Source organism: Topomyia yanbarensis, chromosome 2 (genome assembly GCF_030247195.1).
Source record: "Topomyia yanbarensis strain Yona2022 chromosome 2, ASM3024719v1, whole genome shotgun sequence".
NCBI lineage: Eukaryota > Metazoa > Arthropoda > Insecta > Diptera > Culicidae > Topomyia > Topomyia yanbarensis.
Genome location: NC_080671.1, coordinates 383258818 through 383274770, shown reverse-complemented (window position 1 = coordinate 383274770; position 15953 = coordinate 383258818). Strand labels below are relative to the sequence as shown.

The 15953-nt window shown below is 35.5% G+C and overlaps 1 protein-coding gene across 2 annotated transcripts in view; it reads left to right on the top strand.

Annotated features, from left to right (window-relative positions):
* Positions 1 to 15953, top strand: part of LOC131684694 (B-cell receptor CD22) — a 1114748-nt gene that overhangs the window by 1021919 nt on the left and 76876 nt on the right. For both annotated transcript variants that reach the window (XM_058967793.1, XM_058967794.1), the window contains exon 15: positions 13112 to 13384. In XM_058967793.1, the coding sequence (XP_058823776.1) occupies positions 13112 to 13384 (273 nt within the window). The remainder of the gene's footprint in view (positions 1 to 13111; positions 13385 to 15953) is intronic.

Here is a 15953-nt window from a genome sequence, read left to right as displayed (position 1 = left end):
AAATGTTCTGAGAAATTGTTGAAGTTGAGAAACTACAGATATTTGTCGAAGACATCAACATTTTTTATTCCAAAACTTAAGAGTTATTGAATAAAGTAGGTTAAAAATACCGCCATTTTGAACGTCAATTACTAGGAGATGTGGAAATATGTGGAAGACATTTCGATTCTATGAGAAAGACAGTGGAAAGTACTCCAAGAAAAAATACTAGTCACAACGGGCATCCATTGGCCTGTATGTAAAAATTACCTTCCAACATTGCATGTTTTGTATTTTGTAACAAAATAAGTGTGACTTTTTCAACATAACCTTTTATGGTGATTTTTTCTATTCGTCAAATATGTCAAAAAATCATTGGAAGTATCAGTGTAGACATATGAATTGAGAACTCTCAGTTTCTGTAATCTCAAAATTGCGATTCATTCATAAATTAACACAATTTCTAATGTGAATATTAAAAGATATGCACAAATTTTGGCGGTATTTGCAGAAGTAAGAACCATAACTAAAAGTATTAGATGATGTTTTCACGAAACGATTACGTAATCAAAGTTGCCATTTAGGACTAGACTTGCCAGAAATACTTTAGACAAATATTTTCACGTATATATTACAACTCAGTCAAATTTTGATCATTCAATGAGCATTGCACACGCAATTTGAAGGATTAAACGCAATTTGTAAAACAAAAGAATTAATGGAAATTCTGACCACGTAAACGTTTCATCAAAACGGCTTACACCTTTTCATTATGGTTTTTACCACAGTCACAAAATTTTGCGCATCTTTTAATAATGTCATAATTCGCTGGTGGGTCACTTTGTACCTAGACCACTTTATAGTAGGACCTCCACTAGGTGGACCATTGTCCAACTAAAAAGCTTCTGAATGCCAAAATCTCATATCAAATTTGCCTTAACAATCTACTTGACAGTAATTAGAGATGTAAACAGATGCATTCACAATATTAACGTCTCCTTTGGAGAGTTTTTAACATTTGTCAGTCGGTTCACCTAGCGAATCAAATTCGTTAGTGGGACAAAGGCTGTGGCCCAGCCAGCGAATCACGACAATATTCACATTTGTTATCGTGTTAATTTATGAATAATTCGTAACTTTACGATTACAGAAACTGAGAGTTTTGGATTCATATGTCTACATTGACACTTCCAATGATTTTTTGGCATTTTTGACGAATATAAAAAATCACCACAAAAGGTTATTTTGAAAAAGTCCTACTTATTTTGTTATAAAATACAAAACATGCAATGTTGGAAGGTAATTTTTACATACAGGCCAGTGGATACCCGTTGTGACTAGTATTTTTTCTTGGAGTACTTTCCACTGTCTTTCTCATAGAATCGAAATGTCTTCCACATATTTCCACATCTCCTAGTAATTGACGTTCAAAATGGCGGTATTTTTAACCTACTTTACTCAATAACTTTTAAGTTTTGGAATAAAAAATGTTGATGTCTTCGACAAATATCTGTAGTTTCTCAACTTCAACAATTTCTCAGAACATTTAAAGAATTGAAAAAATCTCACAAAAAAGTTATTATGAAAAAATGATTTTTTGGGTGCCTTCCACGAACAACGCGCAGTATCTCAACACCATTGCATTTTGGAGAGTTGGCATGTTTAGCAAGTTTTCTCGTAGTAGTATTTTCTATAACTTTGACATTGACATCATGACTCAATTTCGAAAGTTAGTAGAAATAAATTTTCTATCTCACTTTTAGGTAGATTAATCACAATTCAACACACATCAAAAGAAGGGGGCTTCAATTCTGAAAAAGTGTTCCTAATATACCAAATCGCTAAAACCAACTCCTAGAGCACCATTAATTAAACGCACGTTTTGGTACCATTGCGACCACTGTGCGATGCTCTAAAACAAAACCCAATTCCCAACCGCGCACTTTTCCTAGATGAGAGCTTGAAAGCTAACACTCTTAGAAAAAATGAAAATTACATTTGACGTAAACAACGCAGCGACGTATTTCTTTGTCCGATAATAGGATTTTACATGCTATAATATGTGAAATTGAATATTGCGACTCTCTTGATGTAAAACTTAGACTAAATGACCTAGAAAAAGCCGAACATCTCACATTTTTACATGTAATAAAATGTAAATTTATGTGAATTGGAACGCTCCTTTTTTGTGCATCTGGCAAGACGTAAAGTTACATGATTTTTTTTGCTGTGAAGATAAAAATCGATGTAGTTACAATTCAGAAAAAAGAAAATAACCAATTTAGATATTGTTATATGCATCGTATTTATAATGATTCCACGAAAAACAGCACCAATGTCCTTTGAGTAACCGTGGAGTTTAATTGGATTTTTTTTGAATGCCAAAATGTTCAGAAACTGTTTTTACATTGTTCCACAGTCTATTTCCATATCGTAAATCATTCGGTTACGCAATACAAGCTTATGAACCGAATATTTTGTTGCACAACACAAAATCGATAGGGCTATTATTGTCGGTATCATAATTACCATTTTGTACTTGTTTGGTACGACATGTAATCTGACGGTTTTTGCTTTATCGAAGTAGGTTATTTCATTTTAATGAACGGAAAATCGGGTAATATTAAAACCATCCCACGGACGGCTGAAAAAAAAACCCCAACCATATTATGTAGTTTTTAAGTCGCTCGCCGGCTGTGTCAGTGCAAGCCCTATTCGGTAAGTCTACCTCCCAGGTGGATAATTAATGACCCGGGTCTAATAATAAATTATTCAATCTGAGCGTTTCTCTCTTTTCGCTGATAGTTTTCGTGTTTCGATGCCCGATATCGGGGCGGCTTTGCTGCAGTGAATTGCCCGGAAATGTGGAGCCTGGACTGGGCCATCCCGACCCGGTCCGGTCCGGTCCGGTCCAGCTCCGCAGGTTCCACGTGAGGTAACAATGGATGGCCGGTCGACCCCGCCCGTGGAAGCACACTCGATTGTGTGTAGCGAATATATTGCAAATATTTGCACAATTATCATTACCCGGCTCTGTTTGATTAGTGTCGGTCGCGGGATTTCGCGAACTCTGCTGCAGCTGCAACAGTCGGCAATCGATAATAGTGTGCACGTGTACGTTCACACATGTACTTATTGCGCCAGAGTGATAGTCTTGCTTATGCAGATAATTATTGCAGCATTGATGGTCCAGGAGTGTGTTCCAGGTTCGGGTCCCGGTTCGGATTTGAATACGTGGTAGCGTAGGGGGAACCGTCACGGATACGGGGGCTTCGCTAAAAGCGTCAATGTGTGTATATCCATTAATTATGTTTCATTACTCTTTTGAAATGTTAATAAACATGAAATGTATACAGTCTCGAATGCGATAAATATCACGGATTGAATTTGCAGCGGAGACATTTGAATAATTAAAGTTGGGGTTTGCTAGCCTTGTAAGGGACTCGATGGGATAGATACCAGCTGAGCGAGGGTTAGGGCTGAAATCAAATTTCGCTGTATCAATTGGCTATGATTGTGGTAGGATGTTGAACCGCTTTTATACACACACAAGACTGCTAGTTAGCAAACAACGCGGTTGAGCGAAAATATTATGTATTTATTCGGTTGAGCTTTTGTGTGTGCTTCTATAGATTATTTGGCTTAACTATCAGTGTGTTCTAGTTCGCATTGAATAATTGCTTACAACAAGGAAACAGTAATTTAAGTTGTGTACTGCAGAGTGGGTAACTAATGCGCATCTTGTGTACATTGTAGAAAATCATTTGACCTATCATTTATACTAGTTGCACACGATGAAAATAGAAGAACAATCGAAAGGCGCAGAAAAGTTAATAAAGGAGGTTTTCAAAAAGAATTAAACACACAAAGTAAAACTTTCTGGAAATGCAATATTAATACATGGTAATGCTTTGACTTTTTTTGTTTTGATGATAAAAGTCCAAATTTCCCAAACTGGTCACCCAAAAAACGTAAAATTGCAAATTTCAATAAAAATCGATGTCTAAGTAGTATTTTCCACTGCAAAATCAAATCGAAATGGATACTACAAAAAAGAAATTGGCGAAAATGTTACTATTTTAAGTTTTTAGTCCGTTTTCAAAATGTATTGCGGACGACCAAATTGATTGATTTTAATTATACAATCATTAATAGAATCGTCAAGAGATACAAGTCTCATTTTCGCTTACTTTTTAAGAATTGTTTAAAACAACATGGGTCTTTATTCGAAAAAAATACATGCACTAGGTTTAGTGCTTAGCAACATGTCTCCAATGAATTTTTTAAAAAAAACTTTCTTCCATAAATTGTAGCCTACATTAATTGCAATCGATTGATGTATTAATATACATTTGCCATCGCTTTGAATTCAAAGTTATGGGTTGAATAAATAGTTACCACACTTGCTTGGCACATTTCCATTCATAATCTCGTTTGCTAATGCAGCCGACGCTGCAACAGCCATGTTAGTCCTAGCGGGTTCGCAGCAATGCAAGCTGTTTACGCCTTCAACTCGTTGTTCGAAATTCGTGCGCGGTGACGTGCGGCGTGGAATAACTGTTTTTTTAATGAAAAAGAGGTCCAGGTTCACAAAAAAATAAATAAAACTAAGACTGTTTGGATCGGCGAAAATCACGATGTATCTGTATCTCTTAACGATTTCATTTTTAATTTCATCTATAAAATTGGCCAATTGGGTCGCCCGCTTACATTTTTGGCTTGAAAATTGAAATGGTAATATTTTTGCAAAAAAAAAATTCCTCTCGTTTCCCGACAATTAGGTACTGCGGTATTGTGTTGTTTCATAAAATAATCTCTGATTCCACCATTTTGTGAAATATTTTAACGATAATGTTTATTTGAGCTTCTCAAATACATACATTTGTATACAAATATACAGGGCCGCCGAGAGGGGAGGGGAGACGGGGTGTTTCCCCCCAGGCCCGGAGTTCTGGAGGGGGCCCGGACTTTGAACAGAAGAAATGATTCTGTCAAAAATTATTTCAATAACGACTTAGTTGAAAATTTAATTAGTTTCAATAATTTTCTTTAATTTCCTTCAATTTCCATCATAAAGTTTATCGAAAATTATATTATGAAGTTTATACTGTATGAAAGCCTAAACAAAAGAAAACGTAGAAACTTAGAACTCAAAAACGATTTTACGCGCAGTGGGCAAAAAGACCTATGATCTGTTTTTTGGAAATTGTGTATTGAATGAAACTTATTTTCAATTTTATACTTTGCTATAATTATCTGATGGCTTTTGACCGATAATTACAGAATTGCGTTACATACAGTTAAAAGCTCCGGGCTCTCGATTGATTTTGATTCGAGTTTTACTAATTACATAGAAACTTTGAAATCTGTAGATGGGTTCAAAAACACAGAGGAATTCTACTTATTTCAATGCGTCGTGGCTATCTTCGTGTAGAGTGCTGAATTGGTCGAAAAAGATTTGTGAAACGAATTCCAATTACCTCCACAAATCAAGAAAGAACATGAAAATCCGCGAAGAAAACGATCCAATCTTTTTCCGTATTCGCTTGAAAAATATCATTTAAATACGAGAACCGGAAAGTTTTTTAGTTTTGAAAAATTAAAAAACCTATTTAATTTTTTAACTAAACTTTTATTTTTTATAATTTCCTCTAATTTTTTAAGTTTAGTATTTCTCCTTCCGCACTTTTTCCAAATTTTTCATTTTAGGTTTCTCACATTTGCTTAAAAAATTGTTTTTTCTATTTTTTTCGCTTTAATTTTCTGCGTAGTGTGAATTTTTCTGTTCTCCATTTACCAGTTTTGATCTGAGGCGACGCGTGGTTCCACTGTCAATCATTTCAATATACCACAAAATCGTACACGGTTCAACTGTGTGCGGAGTAATGCCACCACTGGCAAAAATCCGTAGCGTCTACCGCTTATTGTACCGTCCGGACGTTATAGTCATGATGTTGCTCATTCGGCAGGCGAGCAATAAATAATTCAAACGAATACGCGGCACCTCTATTTGTAACCTTTCGCATTTGACTGAGCTACTTAGGTGCTTCCTATTGACCTATGCTATTCACCAATATGCCACAAAGTCCCTCAAAATAGTCGATTTGATCTAACGAATAGGCCTAAAGAAAGATGTTCATCGGACGGATTTTTCTGATCGCAGGAGTTGAATGAAACAAATTCGCAGCCAAAACCCACCGGTTTATTGTCAAACAAACGTCTAGTGGAATTTCTATTTCTGAAATTCCACTGGAGACACTATATCGCTAGCTAATTAAATGTTGTAAAAAAGTAAAAGAGAAAATGTGACTGCATAATAGTCGAAATAAAAAATAAAAAATTGACCGTAGCACCTTTTGAAACAAAAAAAATCATTAGAATTAAATGCACTAAGTGTATTCTTCTATAGCTCTCCACAAAAGTTTTTATGCGCTATTCGTAATAGTAGATAGTTATTTTTTCCCATAGATTTAGAGCTTAACAGTTTCTGTGTTCAAAAAATCTACAATGATGGATGATGGCCCTTATGATGAACAGCCCGGGCCTGCAATTTCTCTCTACAGCCGTGAAAATATACATAAATTACCAAAAAGCTAGAACTTTACTTTGAAAAAATCGCTTAAAGAAGCTCTTTTTTTGCATTCTCAAGCAGACTTTCAAAAAATCTTACTTTAATTCATGTTCATTCTCAATCGCTTTTGGGGTTTAAGATGATTTGCTTTCATTACTCGTTCGATCCAGTATCAAATGAACCGACCTAAACGGTTTAGAGTCTTCGTATGGTAAGAAGGACAGAAGTCGTTTTTGGAATAATTCATCCATGGACTTATCCGTTGAGTGTACCAGATGTAATAAAGAGCTGTCTCATTTTGCCACATACGCAGATCGCTTCCCAGATAAGGAACTTTTTGGCGAATTTTATTTACTTCTACTTCCATACATTTTCAGCAACGACCACCAGACATCTACCCGATCAGAAGGGAATAACACAATTATAACTCATGTTGATATTTTGTTACGAAAAAATTCCTATCAAATATTGTTATAAAGTAGAAACCGTTAGGTGTTAAAATAACAAAAATTCTAACAAAAAATTCTCTACGAATATCACATTTGCAACAAACATTGATAGCAATATAACACGATCATAACAACTTGAGATAGCATAATTAATCACAACATAATTGGTAATACTTGGTCTAATCGTCCATCACGACGCAGAACGGTTTTGTGATCCTCTTACTGTACAGTTTCTTAGACGAGTTTTGGCCACTACACTATTTTTATCGGTCTAATGCTTGTGTACGTATAGCTCAAAATGTTTTTTTCCACATCCCTAATGGAAATGTTGCATCGACACTGTTCGACTGCTTCGGAAATTCTGGAACACGGTTCCCCCGACTGGATCATATTTTTAAATTTCAACGACATTCAATTGGCTATAGATTACTGGGTAGGGTAAGTTATGAAAATTTAGGGCCATAGTACTCTAGTGAGAGCAAGGATGTGAAGCATATAGATCGGATAACTAGAAGTGGCAGGGTCGTTAGAACAGGTTTAATACCTTACGGGCTTAACTTTTGTCTTCTGCTGATGAGGGTCGAGCTTAGGCTGCATAACTACGAATCACTCAAGTTCACCAGCATGTCTCCTGGCAAAGACAGACTTGTCCCTCTTTACCGTGAAAACCGACAAAACAAAAGCCACGCAAGATCACCACCGAAAACCTGTCGACGATTAGCATCGATTGCTGCTGTTCATCTCTGTTTGCTTTTCGAATGCCGGGATAGATTTTTATTAGACCATTGCCATTGCGCTTACAGTCGTAGCGGGTTTGCAACATTGTGTAAGATGGTGGCTTATTAGCTCGACCCGCATTAGCAGAAGACAAAGATTAAGCCCGTATGATATTAAGCCTGTTCAAATGACCCTGCCACTTCTAGTTTTCCGATCTGTTTACTTCACATCCTTGCTCTCACTTGAGTACTATGGCTCTAATTTTCACAACTTTCCCTACCCAGAATCTCTAGCTAATTGAATGTCGTTAAAATGTAAAAAAGTTATAACGGACCTTTCGTCAGTATGCGTTGTCTTTTCAATCGCTATTCCAATTTCTTCGATCTTCATTAGTCCCGTACTGTTGTCAAGAAATCGTTTCTCAGGTCATTATCTTGTTAGCTGTAGTCTAGTGATGGTTCCTAGCTCCTACTGTTAGTTTAAATTGTAGTAAGTGTGGAATTTTTTAGGTGACCGCAACCCGTAACTCCGGAGTCAGAAGTCGGATCGAGATGGAATTTAATATTAGTTTCCGGAGATGCAACACCTTTTATTTGAGACTAAGTTGATCAAATCGGTCTTCAATAGCGACCTATGGGAATATTATAACTTAGTTTTCAAAAATCGGTTCAGTAATCTCCGAGAAACTGATGTGGACATTTTGTTAATAAATTCACACACACACACATAAATACATACGTACATACATACATACACACATACATACACACAAACATTCTGCGCTCTCGACGAGCTGAGTCGAATGGTACATAAGACTCGGCCATCCGGGCCTCGGTTATAAAGTCGGTTTTTTAAGCAATTGTGTTACCTTTCTATACAGGGTGTTTGGTTCATGATTAAGAATCTCTCGAGGGGTGATTGACTGTCATGTTTAGAGAAAAAAATCGTTCTACACATACCATCAAATCTCAACCGTTACAGAGTTATTGAGCTTTTTGCGTAAAAATCTTTTTTATTTTAAAATACCTCTAACTCGAAAAGTATACTTTGTATTTTAAATCTTTTAGTTCCATTGGAAAGGTGAGAAAATTTTCTATTGAATAGTGTTCTCATATCTTTCAGTTAATTAGTTTTAATAACCTTTTAGTTGTAAAGTAGTTCAAAGTTAGTGTTTTTGATGAGGTTTTTGTTAATTTTCTCAAAATAATGAATTATGATTATAGCAATATTTATTATCCAAAAGTTGGGTTTAAGGACGATTCATAATTTGTCCTTTAACATAATATTCCTATCTCTTCTCGTTTCCTTTTACTTTGACTTCTAAACTTTTCCTGTAATTCACTTGCAAGTTCTTAAATAACTCTAATCTAAAAAATGTGCTTTATATCGCTATTATCAGGGTTTCATTGGAAAGCTGAGAAAGTTACCTTTCTTTGTATGTACAGATATCTTTTAGCTAAGTGTACTACATGACTTTTTACTAGTAAAATAACTCAAAATTTGCATTTTTTGGTGATTTTTGTAATTATTCTAATTATTATTTAACTAAATTTATCGTCACTATTGTTCATTTGGTGCCCCTTAATATTATCTACAACTTGTTATTTGACACTTTATCCCTATCGATTTTCATTTTGCTGCAATTTAATAGTTAACACAGCATGGCCTTATCACAAATGCAGTGGGTTCGAAATCGTTGTTTTTGCATATGAAACGAGAAGATAAAAATAATTTTGCTTCGAAACTAAAAGAGATAATTGAATGGAGTCAAAGGGAGAATTGTAGAAATTGCTGAGATACATTAATTCCATGATAATAATGGTGAAGTTTATTATTTACTATCTTAAGAAAATAACGAAAATGCTAATAATAACATTAACTTTAAACTAATTAACTTCTAAAATAATACTAAATTCACTTAACTGAAAGGTCATACATTTTCCTCTGCAAAATTTTCCTGGCTTTCGAATAAAAATAAGAAAAGGTACAATAAGTGCCATACTTTTCCAATAAGATCTAATATTAGTGAATATGAGATAAAAATAACCAAGTTCAATAACCCAAACACATGAAAACAAGACAAGATAAGTGTATCATGTCAAAGAACAAATTGTACAACTCTTCAAGACTAAAAAGTTGAATTATTAAAATGGTGATGTTAACTATTAGGATTTTCGCGAAATGAATGAAAAATCGATCAAAATTGTTAAATTTTAAATAAATTACTGTGAAAAGGTTACTTAACCTCATTAGCTGAAACATTTGAGGACATTTTTCAATGGAAATTTTTCTCACATATCCAATGGATTGAAAAGATTTGAAATACAAAGTATATTTTTTGAGTTAGAGCTATTTTAAGGCAACTAAGTTTGTAACACAAAAAATTCAATAACTTAGTAACGGTTGAGATTTGAAGGTATGTGTAGAACGATTTTTTTCTCCAAATATGACAGTCAATCATCTCTCGAGAGGTTCTTAACCATGAACCAAACACCCTGTATGAGAAAGGGAAAAAAACAAAAACTGCAAAGAATAACTATGAAAACGGTGACACACACTACAGTCCCTGTCCATAACATTATACTTATGGTGAAAAAATACCTTTCTGCGATTTCAACTACACTCGTTTACCACTTGACAGATATAGTCTAAACAAACAAAATTTCAATTAAAATAAACAAAGCAAACGTTTCATTCAATATTTAGGTACTAATTCTAAATTGTATTTTTGTCACAAATGAAAAAAGTTGTACACAATTCCGTCAAGAATTATAAAAGCATTAAAAAAACCTTTATTTGAACAATTTCGAAGCTTACTTACTGTTTAATTACGATGTAATATACATTTTATTTTGTATGCGAATTGCCGACACTGCTGCCATCTATGTTTGTATAGTGGGAAACTTCAAAATAATACATTAAATATTTCCATAAATAGAAAAATAAGTTTGCTGTTCAGGAATAGCACAATAAATTGAAGAAAATAAAGTAAATAATTATTTTCCTAGTTTAAGTACAATAGCGTAGCCAGGGACTGTAAAACTATTAGCACCTGGAAAATAGTTATTTAATTCATAAAGTTCACTGTGGTGTCCGGAATGAAAACAAAGTTGCGCTGAGCGTCAAATATTCAACGTGTTTTCGTCTTCGTCTATCATGCCGAAATGGGTTGTACCGCTCACATTTATAGATTCGAACAATTTTGATGTTTCGTGCATCTTCCTCAATTGCACATAGCCAGCAAGTGCAAGGTAAAGACGATGATCTCCCAGATTCCCTGTTGAGTATAATTTTTTATGGACTCTCCTCGTATCAAATGTCCAGCCTACTGTAGTCTATCGTGTTTTATAAGAATTCCGGTGTTTGTATACTTGGCACAGCTGGCTCTTAATGCGTTTGCGCCATTCTCCATTTTCTATAGTGCCACCAAGTGTTGAACGTAAAATTCTTCTTTCACACAGATTCAGAAATCTCCTTTATTTGGCCTTGTCTCATTACCGTACAGAGTAAAAGGGAATATCAGCGATTTATGCAGGGCAAGTTTTGTGCACGTATGTAGACTACGGGACTATAGCTGACTAGGCAAATCATAGAAAGTCCTATTCGCAACTCGACGACTAGCATCGTTATCACATGCTACCAGCGTTCCAAGTTTTAAATTCGTCGCAACCTCGTACCGTACTCTATCGATTTCCACCTCAGACCGCTTGAGCTGCTTCGATCTTTTCCAGCTACCATATTTTTAAATTGTTTTTTCAGAGTTTATAGTCGGTCCGCTACTCGCATTCTCCCTTTTGAAAGAAGCAAATGCCTCTTCCACTGCTCTGCGATCGACCACAAACAATTGTTTCTATATTTTGTTCAACGCACAGTCTCAAATACCACAAACAAAACTATAACCCATTACGAATTTTCAATATGGATAGTTACGAGAAACATTGCTCTTAGATCGTACCATGCTTCAAATTATGTAGAACTTGTGCTTGCAGACTCTTTGCGAATAACAGCTTCAAAAAATATGATCAGGCAACGGATTACATTACCAACTTAATCAATAGATAGAGTGGCGCACAAAATAAACAAAAAACCTCAAAGCATGCTTGGTTATCCTGTTGTCGAAAATGTAGGTAAAATGTTGAATATAAAGCGATTGGTGAAAAGTTATTTTCCGAAATTTTCGGCTATATTGTTTATACATGCAATTGAAATTATCATTTCCTAGCTGTAACTGCATGGTAATGTAGTTTCAAATTTCCAAGTGCATTTTTAATAGATTCTGTTGTAATATACATCAGTAGTGGATTGCGACAATCAGAATATTGTAGTTTCTCTACTTAATTTTCAATTAATTCAAAGTTTCAAAATATGTCACTCGCATGAGTGCTTTACGTTGAAAAGAATCGGCAGCGAAATCGATCGAAGAAGAAAGTCAACAATCTCCAGAACGTTTATAGCACAACTGTTTTGCTATTTTTCATACAATCTGAGGTTGCTTTTGACCCTTTGGCCAACTTTGCATCACTATTCACCCTTCCGGGCACATCTCCCCCAATTATTCCAACCAATTGACTTCACACAGAGACCTTCCGAATAAAATAATTCCCCCGCCTATCTTTCCTCTCAGTCAATACCATCGTCCTTCCTATTTGTATACATGTAAATGGAAAATAAAAGAAATTAACCATCAGCGTAGCTTATCGCCGTAATTCGATTTGATTGAAAATATTTAATAAACGAATGCACACAATCAATTAAAATCAAGTACAAACAAATAAAGCCGACGTGATGCAATTATTATTCCTATTTTTTTAACGGAACACGGTCAGTTCATTTTTATTGCACGCGCTGTAACTATTGGAGATATAAACATCAAATAAGGGTGGGGGGAAATGGATCAATAAATAGGGTCTATTTTAATAATGCTATCAGACACACATTGTTCTTTTATTATAATGTACAATAATAGTTTGCACATTCTAGAAGTAGTTTACTCTGTTACGCTGCGATTACCAAATTGCTCAAAGTAAATTAGTCCTCAGAATCTGTGCCATTGCGTTAATCACAGAGGAAAGACTTCCATGTTCAAGAAAATAATAAACTGTTTGTGTAGACATTTTAACAAATACCGGTCACATCACAATCGCCGCCATACCAGTATATCGTACAATATTTCGAAATCTTTATGTAACCAACTGTCAATTCCGTTCAACTCATCACCTGGTGGCAGCTTCCTGCGTACATTGGAATACACCGTGCGTTTTTACACAATTCAAACACTCGCAATGGACGTCTGTTTTCTATGCTAAATGCCATGCTTAGCACTCGCCAGCAAAGCATATACCCACACTGTCCCACAGAGTATTCATGTTGCATCTTGTTTCCTTCTATCCAACAGGACCACACGCTGAGTTCGAGCTATCGCCGATCCTATCAATCGGGATATTTATTGGCATTTTAACGGTGATAATCTGCATAATAATCGCCGTTGCCGCTGCCGTTAAGCTGCGCACGAGCCAGCAGGCCAAGACGCACCACACCAGCCACAGCGGGGGAGTGCTCGGTAAACGGCCCGGTAATCTGCCAATTAAGGAGAAAATCTCATTACCGCTCAGCCAGTCGGAGGATATGTACGACGAGAAGAACCCGGACGTGGTACCCACGAACGAAGGTATGTATCGAGATGGCACTGGCAGTATCAACTAATTGCATATTGATCAGATGGGGGTTCGGACCTTCTTCTCTCCGACTAGAAGGACATCCTTCTGTTCATGGGTGAACTTTTTTAAATGATTTTCTTTTTGTTCTGTCTTCCGTTCGATTCAATCACTGCTTTGAGCCCGGTAATCTTTTTTATTAACTCATTAGGCAGGCAGGCCATTTTCTTTCTGAAACTTGAATATGCTACACAATTTAGATCTCTTGAACTCCTCCATGCCCATGCATTAATAAACATCAAAATTTAAAAACAACGACAACACTTGATTTACATAAGTTTTGATTTATGAAACTTGCAAGAGTTACAACTTGGACCTAGTACCTAGGTCCTTCATGCAATTTCGAAATAGTAGTTTCCAAATAAGAATTTTTCGACAAATTATGAAAATTTTTTCTTGCGAATGCGTTCTGGAACAAACAGCTCCTCTGGAGTACAGTATATTTCAGTTTTGGCAACAGGGATAACAAAGCGACAAAATTTGATGAGCCATTCGTTGTAAGGTTTTCTAGTATGCGTTCGGGCATTGTACACATGAAGCCCAGAGCGTTTTATTCTTTTCTGTTGCAGAGCTTGGAAAACGAATCAGCTAAAAAAGAACAAACACTCTTCATTCGTTCTTCGCTTCACGAATATACCACCCATTGAACCATTCACCATTACTGTTCTATAGTGTATAGCGTAATATTACCCGTTGCTCCTTCTCTCTCCCATTCGAAGAGATATCAACCGCTGTGCACCATTCGTTCTCCATAGCAAGCTGTACATAGGCACCCAGATTCTCTTTGCTTGCTGGGTGCGAATGTAAGTGCGAACTATGATGCCGCCCAGCTGCCTCGGAGAACAGCGCTCATAACGAGAATGTGTTGTTGTGTTGAATTTGTTAATAATCTTTTTCAGGTGAAAATTGTGTTTTTTTTTGGAAAAATCGTTCCCGTTACCAAAAAGAAGATTTTTTTAAATCAATCGTTCAAGGACACCACAAATACATACACTAATGATTTTTTTTTAGTTTTATACTTCCAGTTGAGCTGTTGGACTGGAATCGTTGTCACGGCAAACCTCTGAAAAAAACGCGTTTTGCGGAAATTGCTATAACTTCGACAATTATTAATATTTTTTATGTTCTTAAGAGGATTTTGCAAATTGGACATTGTACTACGCTAGACATACAACAAGTATTTCATAAATATATGGCTACACATTTACATAAATTCAAACTTTTCGCTTTTTTCCAGCATCTCAACATATATAACCCCTTAAGTGATGTAAATTATTATCAAACTTTATATGGACATATCTACTAAAGTAATTATGTTTTCATATGAGTTAATACCATGTTATTCCTTATGAAGTAGTGAAATGATTCTACATCGAAAGATTGGAATAGTTATTTATAAAATTAGCACGACTTTGAACGCAAGAACTAATGTTGGGAAGACTTGATCAAGATTTTATGGGGAGACCTGACCAAGTGCCAATAGGCCGAAGAAAGATACAAATTTTTTGATATTTACTATTCTTGGTATCTACTGTACTCCCCGCGGTGGGGAGACTTGACCAGAAAAAACGCTTTTAATTCACCTAACAGTGTGATGAGACATTTCTTATAACTCATATCACTGTCTTCGGATATTATATCGTTTGAGAACATTTAGAACTTGATGTTTCGCGATGTTTTTGATAACACATACTACATGGCAGGACTCAGAGAATCGCTCAAATCAGCATAGGACAACATCGGTGCTAGAAATCTCAAACCAAATCAATGGGAAAGCGAAAAAGTGGCCCATAAAATAGACATACAAACGAATTATTGCTAATGCTCTGTTAATAAAATATCTAAATTCCTCAATTGTGGTGGGAAAACTGAATTTTCCTAAAGGGGTTATAAATTGTACTGAGCCAAAAAAATTGAATTTTTTTTTGAATCGATTTGAAGTTTATACTTTACTCAAATTTCCAACGCGGCTGAGAACTAAGAAATCAACACTTTTTCTAGAAAAGGGCGATACTAGCAGTGACACCATTCAAAGAGAATCCACAGAGAATACTTCCAGACTTGGTTTTATTTCCTATTTACGAACTATTGTGTTTTTTACATCCTAGATTGCATGATTCAGTGATCAAAATCCAAAACTTCATAAAGTATTTGAAATTATTAAATTAAAATTTGTTTTTGCTATTGAAATTGACAAAATGATAGTATCGCCCCTTTGGCGATTGTTTACTTTTTCGGTCCCACCTATCAGTATTGAAGTATCGCCCTTACGTTTTTTACAATAACTACCGTTTTACACCACCGATTTCGTCCGGGTTTTTTCAATAGCGATCATTGTTACTATTCACAGCTGGTATCAGCTTGATAATCCTAAAAAAATACGAAAAAACAGTTTCGCCTCTAAACTGCTAGCAAAAAAAGTATCGCCCTGTTTGTTTGCATGGAGCGTGGAGGGCGAAACTTTAAATAAACAAACAAAAATACAGTTTCGCCCGTTGCATTTTTTGCTGTAGTTTAAGAAAG